This window comes from Protopterus annectens, chromosome 4.part0, assembly GCF_019279795.1.
Source record: "Protopterus annectens isolate FY-2018-M chromosome 4.part0, PAN1.0, whole genome shotgun sequence".
In the NCBI taxonomy this organism is placed as follows: Eukaryota; Metazoa; Chordata; order Ceratodontiformes; family Protopteridae; genus Protopterus; species Protopterus annectens.
Window position 1 is genome coordinate 1,102,827,944 of NC_056733.1, and position 19,880 is coordinate 1,102,847,823.

Genomic DNA, 19,880 nt, shown 5'->3' on the forward strand with positions numbered 1-19,880 from the left:
TTGTTAATAAGTGGGAGTGGAAGAAAAAAGAAGTTATGTACCTACCATAACGTTCCATGTTGTCCTTCATCTCACCTTCCTTCTTGCTGGATGGGTAGGGAGCTGATCCTTGGCTCTGACTCGGCCACTTTCTATAGCCTGAGAGCTCTTCACTGGCTCGAGGCTCCCCTTATCCCAAGAATGCCCAGCGTCAGCTACCCAGATCTTGTTTGAGATAGCACAGACTAGACATAATCATAGAAGATGATACATTATTATTAAACCTGGATATACAGTAAATTGTCATGGTTTGCTTGGGAAGCAACTAAAAACAAAACAAGTTAGCCAGTGAAACCATTGAAAAACTCCTCTCAATCCTCGAGGAAGGGGGAAGGAGGGAGGGACGCAAGAAGGAAAGCGAGATGAAGGACAACTAACATGGAACATTATATGGTAGGTACATAACTTCTTTATGTTAAGTTGTCCAATCTCGCCTTTGTTCTTGCTGGATGGGAGAGCGTCCCTAGCACCTCAATCTTGGGTGGCTCAATGGAACAGACTCTTCAGAACCGTGGAACCAAAGGAAGCTCTGCTCTGCTCTGGGAGACCACATTTACTTTGTAATGAGAAATAAATGTACGAGGGTCTGCCCAAGTAGCTGCTGCACAAATTGAATCTATGGGCAATCTAGACTGAAAAGCTACCAATGTAGCTACAGACTTGGTTGAATGACCTTTGGGTCTTGCTGGAAGATCTTTTTGTCGCAAATGGTAAGTATAGGCAATGGTGTCTGATAACCATTTTGACAAGGTAACTTTAGAAACTGGAGGGCCTTGTTTGTTGTTAGCAAATGAAAGGAACAACTGATCTGATTTTCTCCACTCTTTAGTTCTATGGAGATAGAAACGTAGTTGTCTATGCACATCCAGTTGGTGTAGTCTGTATTCTGCCTTGTTGGAATGATTAGGGGAAAAAGGCAGGAAGTTCAATGGATTGATTCAAATTGTGTTCTGAACAAACTTTAAGTAGAAAAGATGGGTTGGTTCTCAGAGAAACTGTCTTTGTGAAAAAAACAGGTATGGAGGACTAACACATAGGGCATGGAGTTTTGAAACACGTCTGGCATAAGTAATAGCAACTAAGAAGAGAGTTTTCCAAGGGAGAAATTTCAAAGAACATGATGCTGCTGGTTCAAAGGGTGGCAGTATCAAGGAGGCAGAACCAAATTAAGATCGCAAGGTGGAAGGGGCTCTTTCACTGGGGGTCTAAGTAGAGATGTACCTCTCATGAAGGCCCTACAGAGTTTGAGAGACATTAAGCTTGAGGTAAAAACTCCTATGTGAAATTTGAAATGCCAGCTAGTTGCACTCTGATGGTAGCAGCAGCTGGACCAGATCGAAACAGTTCTGCTAAGAAATCCATAATTTTGTGTACAGGAGCTGTAAGGGGATCTAAATTCCTGGATTCTGTCCAGTAAGAGAATCTTTTTCATTTGCTAGCATAAACTATCCTTGTTGTCTTATGGGAGGAAACAATATATATCACGCACCGCTAGGGAAATATTGGGGAGCCTGGCTAAGACTGGAAGTGGAGTAAGGTACAGTTGTGTACACTTACCATAAATGTAGATGTTCGAGTGTATTCACTGTTGCAGTCATCACATTTGGGTTATCTGCTTGCAGTAGCCCTCAGACAGCCTGATTATCAAAGTCTTGGGCCCTGCGTCAGTTGCGGTCTCATCTTCCATGACGTCAGCTATTCAGGGGTATAAAGCATGTAGCCGACGCCATTTTGTCAGTTTTTCTTGCCCCAGATGTCAGGTGCCCCCATAATGGGAAGCAATAACTTACAAGGTTACACCTCCAACAAAAAGCAAATACACCAGAAAGATTTAAGCATAGTAAACAAGAATAGAGGTATAGACAATAGAAGTCAGGGGGCTGGAGGGAGGGTAACCAGGACTGCAACAGTGAATACACTCTACATCTACATTTATGGTAAGTGTACACAACTGTACTATGTTCTTCATGTTTCACTGTTTCAGTCATCACATTTGGGTAGATTCCCAAAGCTAAGGATGGGAGGAGGTAATTAGATAGCATTAGGACCAGCTATATGGCCCTGCAAGACTGCAGTGGCAAAGCCAGCTGTGGATTTAGAAAAAAATTGGCAAGTGGTAATGCTTGGTGAAGTTATGTACAGAATTCCCGGTAGCAGCTTCTAGTATGTCCCTGGTAGGGACACCTCTGAGAAAGGCTGGAGAGGTAGACGCAACCCTGGTTGAATGTGCTCTTATCCCCTGTGGGTAGGTTTTCCATAGTGCTTATAGCAGAAATGAATGCAATAGCCAATCCACTTAGAAATGGTTTGTTTTGAAATAGCTTTTCCCTCTGCCCCTGCAGCAAATGCAACCAGCAGCTGTTCAGATTTCCTGAGAGGTTTAGTCCTGTCCAAGAAAAATCTAAATTGTCTGTGCACGTCCAAGGAGTGCAGTATTTGTTCCCCTTTATTCTGTGGATTAGAAAAGAAGGTTGGAAAATTAATGGACTGATTAAGGGCCACACTGGATACCACCCTGGGCATGAAGGAGGGATTGGTCCAGAGGGACACCCTGTCCTCATGAAAGATGATGAAAGGCTCCACAGCCATAAGGGCCTGTAATTCATACACCCTTCTTGCTGAAGTGATGGCTAGAAGAAAGGCTGATTTCCAAGAAAGGAATTTCAAGTGTGCACTTGCAGCTGGCTTGAAAGGAGGTAGAGTGAGCTTTTCCAATACAAAGTTAAGGTCCCAGGCTGGAGTAGGGGCTCTACTGGGTGGTCTTAAGGTTTTGGCCCCTCTGAGGAATTGCTTCAGCAGTGGATGAGAGAAGAGGGGTGGTTCAGTATTGTAATGAGCTGAAATGGCTGAGGCATGAATTTTGATGGAGGAAAACGAAAGACTTTTGTGAAGCATCTCAGTTAAGTATTGAAGAATCTGAGGTAAATTGGGCGCTGCTGTGCCCATCCCATGAGTTTGACTCCAGGAACAGAATATTTTCCATTTTTCAGCATAGGATTTTCTAGTACTAGGCCTCCTTGCCTCCAGAATGACATCCATCACTTGTTTACTGAGGGATGGGAATGGTGAGATCAGGTAATTAGCCAGGCTGCCAAGTTCAGGGTTTGAAGCTGTGGGTGCAGAATCTGGCCCTCCTGATGAGACAGCAGAGCAGGGGTCTGAAGCAGGTGCCATGGTGCCAGCAGTGACACACTGTGCAAAAAATGGTACCAGTGTTGGCGTGACCAGTCTGGTGCAATCAGTATTGTCCTTGGATTGTCCTGTTTGATCATTAGTAGTACCTTGGAGAGGAGAGGTGGAAAGGCATAAACTGATAGTTTTTTTCCACGTGAAGGACAGGGCACTCACTTTCCCAGCTTACTTGTGGGGAGTCCTTGTGCAGAATTTGTCCAACTGGTAGTTCTGGGGGGAGGCAAACAGGTCTACATCTGGGCTCCCCCATTTGTTTCTCAACAAGTTGAATATCTTTGGTTCAGTTTCCACTCGAGTGGGTCCATGAGATTTCTGCTTAGGTCATCTGCCAGTGTATTTAGCATTCCTGGTAGGAATTGAGCCTGTAGGTACACTTGGTAGCTCAAGGCTGTGTTCTGCAGAGCCATAGCTAGCCTGCAGAGAGGGTATGAGTGGGTTCCCCTCTGCTTGTTTATATATCACATAACAGTGGTGTTGTCCATCTTTACCAATAATTATCCTGGAAGAATGTGGTCCTTGAAGGCTGTCAGAACATACTGTACAGCTAACATTTATTTTTGAATGATATGCAGGTGCATTTGACTTGGGTTCCATTTGCCCTGAATGCACTGCTCTGCCAAGAGAGCCCCCCATGCATAGTGTGATGCATCTGTTAGGGTTTGAGTGGCAGGGGGTAGAGTGAATGGCAGTCCCTTGTTCTGGTGGCAGGCCTCTGCCCACCAAAGAAACTCTTATCTGTAGACAAGGTATGATAGGAATCATTGATTCTAGATCCTGAGAATGTTGACACCATAAGCTTTTTAGATGCTACTGTAGTTTCCTCATATGCAGTCTTGCATAAGGAAATACAAAGCAGGAGGCCATGAACCCCAGGGCTTGCAGAATTTTCCTTGCAGATATCTGGGTCTTTGTGGCCAGTAGTTTGAAGTAGGCTGTCAAATGAACTTTTTTCTCTGGCGTGAGGTAGGCCATCTGAGAAGTTGTATTCAAGCTTGCTACCAGGAATACCATTTGTTGGCAGGGTACAAGATGTGATTTCTTTTTGTTTATGGTGTATCCCAGAGAAGTTAGCAATTTCATTACAAAAGACAAATTATTTACTAGTATTTCCTGGCTTTCTGCCTGAATTAGACAATCGTCCAGGAATGGGTACATCTGAATATTTCTTTCCCTGCAAAATGCAATGACTTAATTGGTGAATACCCTGGGTGCAGTAAATGAGCCAAAGGGCAGTGGAGAGAAAGTACAGTTGTGTACCTACCATAAATGTAGATGTTCGAGTGTATTCACTGTTGCAGTCATTACACTTGGGTTATCCTGCTGGCAGGCTACCTGCAGTCGGCCAGAATTCCAAAGTCTAGGTTCGGCGTCGGTTGCTGTCGCCTCTTCCCTGATGTCAGTGCACCAGGGGTATAAAAGGTGCAGCCAACGCCATTTTCCTCAGTATTTCTTGTCCCAGATGTCAGGTGCCCCCAATTAGGTAGGCTAAAAAATTATGCCAAGAAGCATGGATGTACTAAAATAAACATTTCCTTCATCTACAAGGAAATACACCACATAGGTTGTATAGAATAGAGAAGTACAGAAAAGTCCCAGCAAAGAAAAGGGGGATGGTGGGTGGCTAACCTGGACTGCAACAGTGAATACACTCAAAACATCTACATTTATGGTAGGTCACAACTGTACTATGTTCATCATGTTTCACTGTTGCAGTCATTACACTTGGGTTGAATCCCAAAGCTGAGGTTGGGTGGCTGGGCCTAAATAGGATTAGGAGAGGCTACAAGGCCCTGCAGAACTGCAGTGGCAAAACCTGCTCTGGATTTAGAATAGAGAGGTAAGTGGTAGTGCTTGGTGAAAGTGTGCACTGAACTCCAGGTTGCAGCCTCTAGAATGTCTTTGGTTGGTACTCCTCCGAGGAAGGCTGCTGAAGTGGCTGCTGCTCTGGTTGAATGTGGCCTAATGCCCTTAGGCATTGATTTGCCATGTTGTGAATAGCAGAAACGAATGCAGTGTCTTATCCATTTTGAAATAGTCTGCTTTCAGATAGGCTTTCCTTGTGATCCTGCAGCATAAGCTACAAACAGTTGTTCAGTTTTTCTGAAAGCTTTTGTTTTGTCCAAATAGAAGCGTAGCTGTCTGTGTATGTCCAAAGCGTGCAGAAGTCTCTCCCCTTTATTCTGGGGATTTGGATACAATGTTGGCAAATGAATGGTTTGGTTAAGAGCCACACTGGATACTACCTTTGGCATAAATGTTGTGTTTGTCCTTAGAGAAACCATGTCCTGATGAAAAATGATGAAAGGTTCCACTGCCATTAATGCCTGTAACTCTGAGACTCTTCTTGCTGAAGTTATTGCTAGGAGCAGAGCAGTTTTCCATGATAAGAATTTTATATCAGCTGTATTGGCTGGTTCAAAAGGAGGCAGTGTGAGCTTTTCTAAAACAAAATTGAGGTCACATGTAGGTATCGGTGCTCTCCTTGGGGGTCTTATGTTTTTTGCCCCTCTGAGGTACTGTCTTATTGGTGGATGAGAGAAAACAAGAGGTTCCGTATTGTAATGTGCTGAAATGGCAGAGGCATGGATCTTAACTGATGAGAAGGATAGGCCTTTGTCCAGCATCTCAGTTAGGTATTGTAAAATCTGAGGTATATTTGGAACAAGTGGTTAGAGTCCTTGTGCCTGGTTCCAAACGCAGAATCTCTTCCATTTTTCTGTAAGATTTCCTAGTGTTGGGCCTCCTGGCTTCTAAAATGACATCCATAAATGCTTTAGAGAGAGGTGTGGTCTGAGTGGCTATATTATCTGCCATGCAGCCAGATTTAAGGTTCTGAGTTGACTGTGCAGAAGCTGATTGTTTTGTTGAGTTAGAAGATGAGGAATTTGAGGTAAAGCCCAGGCTGGGCCTTGAGACAAGCTCTTTAGGATTGGGTACCAGTGCTGGTGTGGCCAGTCTGGGGCAATTAGAATCATTTTTGGCTTCTCTTCTCTGACTTTTAGGAGCACCTTGGGAAGAAGAGGCAGTGAAGGCATAAACTGTCAGTGTTTTCCAGCTGAATGACAGAGCATCCACTTTCCATGCTTGTGAGTGATAAGTTCTTGTGCAGAATCTCTGTAGTTGGCTGTTGTGAGGGGAGGCAAAAAGATCTATGTCTGGGCATCCCCATTTCCTTGTTATCATGCTGAAGACAGTACAGTTTTGTACCTACCATAAATGTTGATGTCCGATAGGTATGCATCTGCAGTCCTTACATATGGGTTGTCCTGCCTCAGGCAGCCCTTCGGTCGGCCGGATTCCAAAGTCTGGGTCCGGCGTCAGCTGATGTCGCCCTTTCCCCGACGTCAGAGCGCCTGGGGTATAAAAGCGTCAGCCGACGCCATCTTCCTCAGTTTTTCTTGCCCCAGATGCCAGGTGCCCTCTAAGGAAGGCTAAATTTGGAGAAATGCAATAAATTCCAAACATGCAGAGAAATATATATATAAAACAAATACACCATAATAGATAACCCCAGCTAGCTATGAGAGGGATAAGTACTCAAGAAATACCACAGAGGGGAAGGAGGGAGGGTAAACCTGACTGCAGATGCATACCTATCGGACATCTACATTTATGGTAGGTACAAAACTGTACTATGTCCTTCAAGGATGCATCTGCAGTCCTTACATATGGGTAGAATACCATAGCCAATCTGGGGGTGGTAGGATCTATGTAAAGGATGGTGTAGCTAAAATGCCCTGCAAGACTGCCGTAGCAAAGCCTGCTCTGGATCTGGAATATAAGGGTAAATTGTAATGCATGGAAAATGTATGCACGGAGCTCCATGTAGCAGCTTCTAAAATGTCCTTGGTAGCCACCCCTCTTAAGAAGGCTGTGGAGGTGGCTGTGGCTCTGGTGGAATGAGGTCTAAATGTTAGCTGGCACAGTTTTTCCATGAAAGGAGTAACAAAATCGAATGCAATTCCCTATCCATTTTGAAATTGTCTGTTTGGAAATTGCTTTTCCTTGTGCACCAGCAGCATATGCTACAAACAGCTGGTCAGTTTTTCTGCAAGTTTTAGTTCTGTCCAAGTAGTAGCACAACTGTCTGTGAATGTCCAGGGTATGCAGAAGTTTCTCCCCTTTGTTTTGTGGATTTGGAAAGAAGCTAGGCAGGTGAATAGCTTGGTTCAATGAGACCCTGGATACCACCTTTGGCATAAATGAAGGATTGGTTCTCAATAAGACTCTGTCCTGATGAAAAATAAGAAATGGTTGTACTGCCATGAGGGCCTGTAACTCAGATACTCTTCTTGCTGAGGTTATGGCCAGAAGGAAGGCAGTCTTCCAAGACAGGAACTGTAGTTCTGAAGATGCTGCTGGTTCAAAGGGAGGCAGGGTTAGTTTTTCCAACATGAAGTTAAGGTCCCATGTAGGCACTGGTGGTTTCCTTGGAGGATTGATGTTTTTAATTCCTCTTAGAAACCTGTCTTAGGAGAGGATGAGAGAAGACAGGTGGATCAGTATTGTATTCTGCTGAAATTGCTGAAGCATGAATTTTAATGGAAGAGTAAGACAGGCCATCGTGGAGCATTTCTGCCAAGTATTCCAGGATATGTGCCATGTTCATCACTGTCGCATCTAGGCCCTTTGTGGTGCTCCAAGTGCGAAATCTTTTCCATTTTGCTGAATATGCCTTTCTTGTGGAAGGCCGGCGAGCTTCCATGATGATATCCTTCACTCTCTTGGATAGCTTATCCTGGGGAGGAGTCAAGGTATTTTCCAGGCTGTTAGCTGCAAGGTTTTCAGGTTGGAATGCAGAGTTTTGTAATTGTGCTGTGTCAGGAGAAGTGGCCATTGAGGAAGAGGCCACGGTTTCGTGCGTGACATGCTCTTTAACAGTGGGTACCAGTGCTGTCTTGGCCAGTCCGGAGCTATCAGAATCACTTTTGGCTGCTCTGTCCTGATCTTCAGTAAGACCTTGGTCATTAAAGGAAGAGGTGGAAATGCATACACTGTTAGAGTTCTCCAGCTGAAAGAGAGGGCGTCCACTTTCCATGCTTGTGGGTGGTATGTCCTTGAGCAGAATTTCTTCAGCTGATGATTGTGGTGGGAGGCAAAAAGATCTATGTCCAGCCTCCCCCATGATTGTGTTATCTGAAGGAAGATGTCTGGGTGCAGCATCCATTCGTGTGCATCCATGATATTTCTGCTTAGGCTGTCCGCCAGTATATTGTTTTTTCCTGGCACAAACTGGGATTGCAGCTCTTTATTGAGCTTCAGGGAAATTTCCCATAGATTCATTGCCAGTCTGCAAAGAGGGTAGGAATGGGTACCTCCTTGCTTGTTTATGTACCACATAACTGTGGTGTTGTCTGTCCTTATTAGCAGGTGGCCCTGATGCAGAAAGAGCTTGAAGGCCTCGATTCCATGCATCAGTGCCAGCATTTCCTTTTGGTTTATGTGCATGTGCTGCTCTTTTTGTGACCATAGTCCTTGAATGCATCTGCCCTCCATGTGTGCTCCCCATCCGTTGTAATGGTTTGGCTGGTTATTGGTTTGCTGAAGGGCAGACCCCTGTTTGACTGGCTTGCTTGAGCCCACCACAGAAATTCCTTTTGAAGGCATGGAATGAGTGGTATCAAAGTTTCTAAGCTGTGACTGTGCTGAGTCCATAAACTCCTTAGGTACCATTGTAGTTTCCTCATATGCAGCCTTGCTTGTGGAATCAGAAGAATGCAAGATGCCATGTAACCCAGGGCCTGCAGGATTTTCCTTGCAGTCAGCTGAGTTTGTCTTGTCAGATTTTTGAAGTAATCCGGTAGTTGTCTGTTTTTCTTCTGTGAGAAAAGCCATTTGGGTGGTTGTATCTAGATTCGCACCCAGAAAAGTTATTCTTTGGGATGGAACAAGTCCTGATTTGTGAATGTTGACTGTATATCCCAAGGCCTGAAGTAGGCGGATGGCATAATTCATGTGTTTTACCAAAGTTTGTTGGCTGTCCGCTTGTATAAGGCAGTCGTCCAGATATGGGTATATTTGAACCCCCTGAAGTCTGCAGTGTGCAATTACTGATGCCAGGCATTTCGTGAATACTCTGGGCGCAGTAGATAAGCCAAAGGGCAATGCTGAGAATTGATAATGCTCTGAACCTGCAAGAAATCTGAGGTGTCTTCTGCAACTTTGTCTGATAGGGACATGCAGGTATGCCTCCTTGAGGTCTAGAGTTACCAGCCAAGACCCCTTGCCCAGCATGGGAAGGAGTTGCTGTAGAGTCAGCATTTTGAATTTTGGCACAATGAGATAAGTATTCAGTGCGGACAAGTCGAGAATAGGCCTCCATTGTTTTTCTTTTCTTGGAACAAGGAATAGTCTGGAATAAAATCCTTGGCCTTGTTCTGAAAGAGGAACCTTTTCTATAGCTTTCATTTGCATTAAGTTGGAGATTTGTTTCAAAGCCTCTGCCCTTTGATTTGGCGGCAGGTCTGGCATGCCTTTTCTTTTTGGTAATGTGTGAAAATGGAACCTGTATCCTTTGTCTATTATTTGCAGTGTCCATTTGTCCCTTGTAATACTGTGCCAATTTTCTGAGAATAAAGAAAGCTTTCCGCCCAAAGGTGCTTCCAATTGAGCCCTGGTTGGCGGGGTCAAAGTAAAGTCATTGAGTCTGTCCTTGTGCAGCAGTTGTAGGTCCTGCACTACCTCTCTGGTTGGGAGGCTGCCATTGACGTCCTCTGTAGAAGCCTCTAGCTTGCCCTCTACCTCTGGCACGCCTGTTCTTCCCTCTTTGAAATCTCTCTGTGTCTGGAAAGGACCAATTCTTGGAAGGCCAATTTCTGCTGAATCTTGGTGGTTGGACTTGGAGAAAATCTTTGACTGTTTGTACAGATTTTGCCTTTTCCTCAAATTTCTTTAAGACCTCCTGAGCAGTGGAGCCAAATAACTTTTGCTTTTCCAGTGGAGCATCCAGAAGCTTTGCTTTAACATGGTCTGGCAGAGATTGTTCCTTCAGCCAAGCATGCCTACATATGACTGCACCTGTCATAGCTGACCTACATGAAGCTTCCAATGCATCATAACCACACTGCAAGAAATGGTTGCTAACCTGTTGGGAGTTATGTACCAGATCCTGAAGCGATTTGCGATCTAGGGGTTCAGGCGAAGACAGTTTTTTATGCAATTCATCTAACAAATACTCTTGGTACTGTATCATATGAAATTGACAATTTAATGCCCTCATAGAAATTGTAGCAGAAGTATACACTTTTTTACCCCATCTCTCTAAAGCCCTGGACTCCCTTTCAGAGGGGAGTGGATTTTTAGTAGTGGCAGCTGCAACCCCTTTAGGGCCCTGGGAAATAGTTTCTGGATCAGCAGAGTGGGCCTTGTAAAGGAAATGATGAGAGTCTGGGACCCTGTAGTACCTATCGGGTTTGACAGGAGCTGGAGGAAGAGTGTCAGGGGTTATGCTAGACTCAGAGTACACATCATCAATGACATTCAAAACAGGAGGAATAGTCAAAGGTCTATGCTGAGGTAAATGCAAAAAAAGTCCTTAATCTCTTCCTGGAATCAGAGAATTCCTGGCCCTGCCATTTGAAATGCTCTCTCATAGAGTGAAGGGTCTCCCCAAAGGACAGCTCTTCAGGAGGGGAGGCCGAGGGGATAGACTCCTCTGCATCAGAATCCTCGTAGGCCAAAAAGGCCTCCTCCTGGTAGTCCGAGAGAGCAGAGCCATCAGAGGCCTCATCTGAAGAATGGGGATCAGAGGGCTCAACCCTGGGCCTTTTGTCTAGAGGATGTTAAGAGCCCCTGTCCGGATGTGGCTGAGAGCCCCTAATTAAGGAAATAAGGTCCTCAGCTAAACTTAGAATCTGTGAACCTGTAGTGGGTCCCTGAGGAATAGCCCTGGGAGGCAAAGCTTTTGTGTGTTTAGCAGCTTTAGCCCTGGTGAATGCCTTTATGGACATGGATGCAGGAGGCCTGGCTGCACCACGTGCTGATGTAGTTTTGTCTAGAGGAATGGTGTTGGATGTTTCCAGGACACCAGTTTCTGAAGGAAATTCAATAACCGACTCAGTAGGGGCCTCCGGGGCCGAGGTTGTCGGTTGAGCAGTTTCGGTGGTCGGAAGTACCAAGGACTCTGTTTCAGCTGAGACCGAGACACTCGCGGTAGGCCTAGCCGTGGTTTCAGCCGAAACCACGGTCCGCGTGTGTCGGTCCTTGTCCTTCCGTTTCTTGGTTAAATGAGGAGTCGGAGTCTCCGACGGCATATTGTAAGAGAAACTAGCCCAAAAAAATTCCTGTGCAAACTCCGCCCGACGCCTAAGAGTGTGTCGATTGAAGGAAGCACAGGCTGAACAGGCCGAGACGTCGTGGTCTGGGCCTAGGCAGGGGAGGGAGTAAGAGTGGAAATCCTTATGAGGTATTTGTTTCCCACAAGTTAAGCAATTATTAACTTTATCTGACATCGGCTGAGGCAAGAAAGAGTCCCCAACGGGGTACTTAGCTTTTGAAGTCTTCGGTAGCTGAATTACAGGAGCTGGCCGACCGGCACTTGCGAACTGCTTCTGCTTCGGGCACCACGCGGCAAGAAAGACTGAGGAAGATGGCGTCGGCTGACGCATTTATACCCCAGGCGCTCTGACGTCGGGGAAAGGGCGACATCAGCCAACGCCGGACCCAGACTTTGGAATCCGGCCAACCGAAGGGCTGCCTGAGGCAGGACAACCTATATATGTAAGGACTGCAGATGCATCCTTGAAGGACATCTGTGGATTTAGTTTCCATTCGTGAGGATCCATGAGATTTCTGCTTAGTTCGTCTGCCAGAGTATTTTTCTTTCCTGGCAGGAATTGTGCCTGCAGATGTACTTGATAGGTCAGTGCTGTGTTCCACAAAGTCATGGCTTGCCTGCAGAGGGGGTAGGAATGTGTGCCCCCTTGCTTATGTACCATATAACTGTGGTATTGTCCATCTTTAGTAATAGTAGTCCTGGATGTAGTAGATCCTTGAAGGCTGTCAGGGCATGCTGTACTGCTAGCATCTCTTTTTGACTGATGTGAAGATGCATTTATTCCTTGGGCCACATGCCCTGAATACATTTTCCTGCCATGTGTGCCCCCCAGGCGTAATCCGATGCATCTATTGTTATTGTTTGCCTGGCTGTGGGTAAGGTGAAAGGCTGTCCCTTGTTGTGGTGACAGGCCAGTGCCTACCATCGAAACTCCTGTTGCAGGCAGGGAATAAGAGTTATTATTGTTTCCAGGTTGTGGCAATGCTGAGTCCAAACACTTTTTAGATACCATTATAGTTTCCTCATATGCAGTCTTGCATATGCAATTAGTAGAATGCAGGATGCCATGAAGCCCAGAGCATGCAGAATTTTTCTTGCAGGGAGCTGGGTCTTTGTTGCCAACATTTTGAAGTAAGAAGTCAGTTGCCTTTGTTTGTCTGGAGTGAGATAAGCCATCTGGGCAGTTGTATTTAAGCTTGCACCCAGGAATATTATCTCTTGAGAGGGTACTAGTTTTGATTTCTTTTCGTTTACTGTGTACCCTAGGCAAATTAGTAATCTTTTTACAAACGCCAGATGCTTTAGTAGACTGTCCTCGTTCTCTGCTTGAATAAGGCAGTCGTCCAAGTAGGGATATATTTGAATTCCTCTTTGTCTGCAAAAAGCAATTACTGGTGCCAGGCATTTTGTGAAGACCCTGGGCGCAGTAGATAAGCCAAAGGGCAGTGCAGAGAATTGGTAGTGCATTGAGCCAGCTATGAATCTGAGCTATCTTCTGCAAGACTGTCTGATTGGGACATGCAGGTAATGCCTCTTTTAGGTCCAAAGTTACAAGCCAAGCCTTCTTGCCCAACATGGGCAGAAGCTGCTGCAGATTCAACAATTTGAATTTTGGAACGTTCAGAAATGTGTTTAGAATAGACAGGTCCAGTATTGGTCTCCAGGCTTTGTCCTTTCTGGGTACCAAGAAAAGTCTCGAGTAAAAATCCTTGTCCCTGCTCTTGCTGTGGTACTCGCTGAATGGCCCTCATGTCCATGAGGGATGAAACTTGTTTCTGTGCCTCTGCCCACTGATTGTGTGGCAGGTCTGGCATACCTTTTGCCCTTGGCAGGGAACCTGTATCCCTGAGACACTATATTCAAGACCCATTTGTCCTGGGTGATCATATGCCAATTTTGTGAAAAAAGTGCTTGTTTTCCCCCTAAGGGGGCTGCTAAAAGATAAGTGCTTGGTGCTGGCAGAGGAAAGTCATTGGGACTGTTTCCTGTATGGCTGTGATTTGTCTTCTCCGCTTTTGGAGGTAGAAGCACCCCATTGTTTAGGCCTGTATGAGCCTTGGGGCTGGGATCTGTTTCTGGGGCGTCTATCTGCCTCTTTGTGGCCTGCTTGACACTGGAAAGGACCAATTCTTTGTAGAACAGTTCCTGCTAAATTTGGGTGGCTGTACCTGTAAGAAATCCTTAACTGTCTGCATAGATTTCGCTTTGTCCTCCATTTTCTTCAACACCTCTTCTGCTTTAACACCAAAGTATTATGCTGTAATGGAGCATCCAATAATTTTGCTTTAACGTGATCAGGCAGATTCTGTTCCTTTAACCAAGTATGCCTCCTAATGACAGAACCCGTAACAGCGGCCCTGCAAGAGGCCTCCAGAGAATCAAAACCACATTGCAAAGTATGCTTTCCCACTTGTTCAACTACATGCAATAAATCCTGCATTTCCTTGTTTTCTGCACATCTGCCAACATTTTCTGTTTTAGCAGTGACATTAAGTATTGCTGATATTTAAGCATATGAAACTGACAGTTTAAAGCCCTTACAGCCAAGGTAGCAGAAGTGTAAACCTTTTTCCCTCATCTGTCTAGAGCCCCTGAATCCCTTTCAGAGGGGATAGGTTTTTTTGCAGTGGAAGCCTTGACCCCTTTGGGACCCAGTTTCTGGGTCAACAGCAGGGTTTTTATAAAGACATTTATGTGAATCTGGAACCCTGTAGTATCTGTCTGCCTTAACAGGTGCAGGGGGTAAAGAGTCAGGAGACAGGCCAGACTCTGAAAATACATCATCTACAATGTCTAAAACAGGGGGAAATAGCAATAGGCCTCTGCTGAGGTAGTAAAAGAAAGTATCTGAGCCTTTTCTTAGATTCTGAGTAATCTTGGCTCTCCCAGTAAAAGTGCTCCCTCATGGTATGCAGATTTTCCCCAAAAGAATAATCCTCAGGAGGAGAGGCTGAAGGGATAGATTCTTCAGCATCAGAATCCTCATAGGGAGGAAGAGAGTATTCCTGTTCAGAAGAGGAGTCAGAGGAAATGGAAACCTGATCTGAAGATTCATACTCTGTTTCTCTAGGCCTTTTATCAGGAGGGGGATGGGAACCCCTGATCAAAGTAATAAGGTCTTCGGCCTTTCTGAGCATCTGTTTTTTAGGCATGGAGGCCTGTCCATGGGATTGCTGCACTTGTTTCTTTGTCTTTAGTGGTGCTTTTGTCTTTGCCTTTGAAGCTGAAGTCGGTTTTATATATAACTGTGCAAGCCTGAAAACACCCTCAGAAGCCAGTGCCTGCTCAGCGGCTCCGGACTCATCTGAGGGAATATTTTCCGAGTGTCCAATACCTTGAGTTTCCTGCAGCCTAGTCAGCTCCACGTGGGAGTTGGAAGCGGCCTGCGGCTCTGAGGTAGCGGGCGTCAGGGGCTGCGAAAGCACCTCACTGAGAACTGGCAAACCGGCGAATGGCTTAGAAGAAGAGTCATCATCAGTTTTGGACCTCGGATGCCTGTCCTTTTCCTTACGTTTCTTGTGAATTGCGGTAGTCGGATGGCTATCCAATGACATTGTGTAATTAAATCTTCGGCCAAAATAATGAAAAGCAAAATCGTGCCGACGCTTAATAGTGCGTTGGTTAAACCTAGCACAAAACCTGCAATTAGCAACGTCGTGATCAGGGCCTAGGCAAGGAATACAATAAGAATGGAAGTCCTTATGAGGTATTTGCTTCCCACAAGAAATACAATTATTAACTTTTTCTGACATACGTCTGGAGCAAGAAAATAGTTTCCCCAACGGGGTACTTAGCTTTAAATGAAGACTTCGGATCTGAAATTCGAACACGAAAATCTCAGGAGTTGGCCGACCGGCACTTGCGAACTGCTTTTGCTTCGGGCACCACGCGGCAAGAAAGACTGAAGAAAATGGCGTCTGCTGCATCTTTTATTCCCCTGGCGCACTGATGTCAGGGAAGAGGCGACAGCAACTGATGCCAGACAAAGACTTTGGAATTCAGGCCGACTGCGGGTAACCTGCCAGCAGGATAACCAAAGTGTAATGACTGCAACAGTGAAACATGATGAACATCTGGGGACTGGCTCCGAATGTGAAACTCCATCAGCCCCGAAGCCACAGTAGGAGCCTTCGGGTCTGAAGATGAACTTTTTGCTACTTTTTTGGTCGGTTCCGAATGAGGCAAAGAGGTAGATGCTCTCTTTCTCAACATCTCTGACCTGAAAGACACGGATTTTGGTGATTCAGATGTACTCTGAGTCTCTTCTATAGCCTCTGTGAAAGGAGTATTTAATAATCCTCTTAATATAAGTTTGTTTTTTCTTTCCAGCAAAACTCAACGACATTTTTTGGCTACATTTATCACATTTCTTAAAACCAGAGGTTTTGATTCTTTTGGATCCTTGGATGTGATCTAATAGCACTACCAACAACAATCAAACACTACAACAACACTAGTAGAGAAAAAAAACTTTTTTTTTTTTTTTGTTTTAAAATAACCACAAAAGCAAACCAAAGTTTTAATATGAAAACAGAGACAAGGAGGGGGCACTTCTCCAAATTAAACAAACTTGTATCTACTAGAAAAGGAGAAATACAAGAAGGGAAGGAAGGCCCTCTAAATTAAACAGGGCCAACGGTAGCCCTCTAACTTAAACGAGCTACCAGGGGGAAAAAAAACAAACAAACGAGTCAACACAAAAAAATCAAGACTTTTCTCCAAGCTCTCTAACTTAAACGAGCTTGGATAATTTGAGAAACTGGGATAGGAAAGTTAGAGAAACAATGAATAGGCCTAGAGTAAGAAACAACGGCCATAGTAAACAGCCAACAATAAGGCGAACCGAACACTGTAACTGAATTAGACTTAAGCTACTAACACTCTAAAATGCTTTTCAACATAGTAAAGAGAACAATTTTAACAATTTGAAACAATCCGTTAGAAAAGTATTTCCACTTAGCCAGAGCCTGAATGGAAGCACCCAATTTGTTTAGCGGCAAACAAGATCCGTGTAATCTTCCCTAAGCATGATGGGACAGGGCTGCACCTACGAGCCAGTAGAAGTCCTCGAGGTTTTGTATAGGCTGAGTCGGAACCGATGATCGGTTCTGAACCCAACCAATGCAGAATGAAGGCAAGACAAGGCAACAACACATGGTGAGATCTGAGGAAGCCCCTTCACTTCATTAACAGAAACTGGCAAAAGCACTTTAAAATAATTTTTTGGTAAGCACAAGCTGAGGCACATGACTTCACTTAACACAACTACCTTTGTGTATTACTTGGACATTTACCCCTTTTTATGTGGTATTTTTGTGTGCGCACATAAATGTGTTTGAATGTATTTGTGTATGTTTGTGTGTCTGTATTTGTTCATGTGTTTATGTAAGCATGAGTAATTATATATACTTTTATGTACACACAGGTCTCTGTAAGTGTGTATATGCATGCACGCTTGTATATTTATGTGTATTTGTGTGTGTGTGTGTATATATATATATATATATATATATATATATATATATATATATATATACACACATATATATATGTATGTGTACATAAATATATATACATGTGTGTGTGTGTGTGTGTCTGTGTGCTTTAAGTATTTGCACAATCAGTTTACATATTTTTTGTTTGTCTTGACTCAATCCTTTTGTGTGGCCCATCTCTGACCCTTTCCATTTCCCCTCCCATATGTACTCTGAGCCGGGGAATTTTCACAGATACACATTTTCACACTTTTTTTTTTCTTTTAGCTTGTCTTGGTACCAGCCCTGAAGGTAATTGATTTTATTCTTTTTTTTTTTTTTTTAAATACTTTCTAGACTCACGCACAGTTGCTAAGCCCTAATTACACCTACACCCTTAGCAGCATAATTATTTTTTTGAATTTGGATAACCACCATGCTCCTCCCCACTAGTATCAAAGTGAATCTCACTACCACCTGTTTTATTACTTACTATAGTAATATAAGAAAAAGGCAGGACTAGATGTTTACATTGTTATTTGACAGTATACCCATCACAATGATTAACAGCCAGATGCACAGTGTTTTTCTACTTCCTTAAAATAAACGTACCACTGTTCATATCACTGTCAATGAATGTGACCTATTTATGTGCTCTTGGATTATTGCCTTCCTTGTAATTTACATGGGTCTTTATATGGAAAACTGAAAAGTATGTATTACTTGTTACTAATATGTATAACTTAGGTCTGACGAAGCTCTGACATGAGTGAAAAGCTCTCAACTTTTGTTTTGACTTAATAAATCGTGGGGTAAACAAGCAATGCCAGCTTGAATCCTGTTTTCTTGTTTTTAACAAGAATGCAAGGTGATCTTTAACACAAATCTTGTATTAGTATTTCTGACAGTCTATTTTAACAAGTCATATGCTGATATCATTCCTCTACAACTAGTTTTCCCTTTTTCTTGGTTTGTTCTTCCTTAAGGAAAGTGTTTACTACCCTTTAGGCTGGAAAACTGCATTTCCTCGGTACTAGCTTTTGTTTTCTGTCTATACATACACATGCATACACACAACAGAATGAAAAATGGGTACCATGAGATTCAAGAAAATTCCATTCAGGATGTAGTCTGTCTTGCATCTAACATTTCCTGGACTGGGTGAGGCTTACCATAATCCTAAATTGGTAAACTGGCTACTGTTAATGGATGAATACATAAAAATCAAGTTTCTCAACTACTCACCTGAAATTTAAACAGGATGCTAATCAAAAACAAAGCCTCAACAGAAGCTACATTAATTGTTTGCTAGAGCAGCTTATATTTTGCTGCTGCACTGTCTATAAACTTATGAACATGGACAGAAATTTCTGAGTCACTGTCTTTGAATCAAATCTTACCTTATCTTCACGTATAGCAATCTCACTCTGCATTTTCTTGTTTTCAGCAGCAATTTCTTCTTTCTGCACATGTACTGTAGTTTTTTCTTCTTGCAACTCAGTCACTTTCTGCTCAAAGTCACTTTCCTTCTTCTTAATTTCCACCTGTAACTCATGTCGTGTTGTCAACTCGGATTCTAACTGCAGAAAACAGACGCAAGTAGTAACAGATTACTAAATTCTTCCAAAAGACAACAAAAAGGATAATCAAATAAAATATTTAATGATCCTAAAACCATGTGAAAAGTACAAGGATGAGGCAGGTTCATGTGTCATAAAATACTTGAAATAAACACCTACTTGGGTCAGATACACAGTCACCAACAACACAAGTAGAGTTCTATAATCACAGAGTTCTTTTCAGTCTTCTTTTCCTTTCTATAAAAATATAAGAACAACTGATAACTACAGACTGTGTACTTACTAATGTCTATAAAAATATAAGAACTGATAACTACAGACTGTGTACTTACTAATGTCTATAAAAATATAAGAACTGATAACTACAGACTGTGTACTTACTAATGTCTATAAAAATATAAGAACTGATAACTACAGACTGTGTACTTACTAATGTCTATAAAAATATAAGAACAACTGATAACTACAGACTGTGTACTTACTAATGTCTATAAAAATATAAGAACAACTGATAACTACAGACTGTGTACTTACTAATGTCTATAAAAATATCAGAACTGATAACTACAGACTGTGTACTTACTAATGTCTACAAAAATATAAGAACTGATAACTACAGACTGTGTACTTACTAATGTCTACAAATATATAAGAACAACTGAAACCTACAGACTGTGTACTTACTAATGTCTATAAAAATATAAGAACAACTGATAACTACAGACTGTGTACTTACTAATGTCTATAAAAATATAAGAACAACTGATAACTACAGACTGTGTACTTACTAATGCTATGGCTATAATCCTATATCAAGGTTGTTTGTCTTTTCGGCTTTTCCCGGTTAGGGGTCGCCACAGCGGAACTCCGGTCCGCTAATGATTGGCAGTCGATTTTTTTTTATGGTGCCGAGTTGCCAGCCCGATGCCCAACCTTCAGCGAAGGCACGCCCATTATCAAGGTCCACCTTGTATAAGTAAAATTATTTTAGTATAAAAGTATTGTAAAAGAACTTTGGTTTTCAACTGAGGCGTATTTGTTCCAGTTAAGAAGTGTTTATTGGACTTCAGTGCTTGTGCATACATTTTCCTTGTTTGGTGGGACTTAGTTAGTTTTTTCAGCGTTTGGTGTTTTGTCATGGCGGAAGGCACTGAGGTTTCTGACTTTCTGGGAACACCGCTTATACTCAGCGATGTAACAGATGACGTTCTAGTTACCAGGTCCGAATTTCGGCAAGTCATACAGTTACTTACACAACTATCCAACTCTATCAAGGATAGTAATGTCAACTCTGGCGGCAGAATTGCTGCAAACCAGGAG

General features: G+C 43.3%; 1 protein-coding gene across 1 annotated transcript in view; it reads right to left on the bottom strand.

Moving 5' to 3' along the window:
• DIAPH1 (diaphanous related formin 1) overlaps positions 1 to 19,880 on the bottom strand; it is a 2,838,381-nt gene that overhangs the window by 1,280,143 nt on the left and 1,538,358 nt on the right. Inside the window, exon 14 of the mRNA XM_044069079.1 lies at positions 18,381 to 18,560. Coding sequence (XP_043925014.1) covers positions 18,381 to 18,560 — 180 coding nt within the window. The remainder of the gene's footprint in view (positions 1 to 18,380; positions 18,561 to 19,880) is intronic.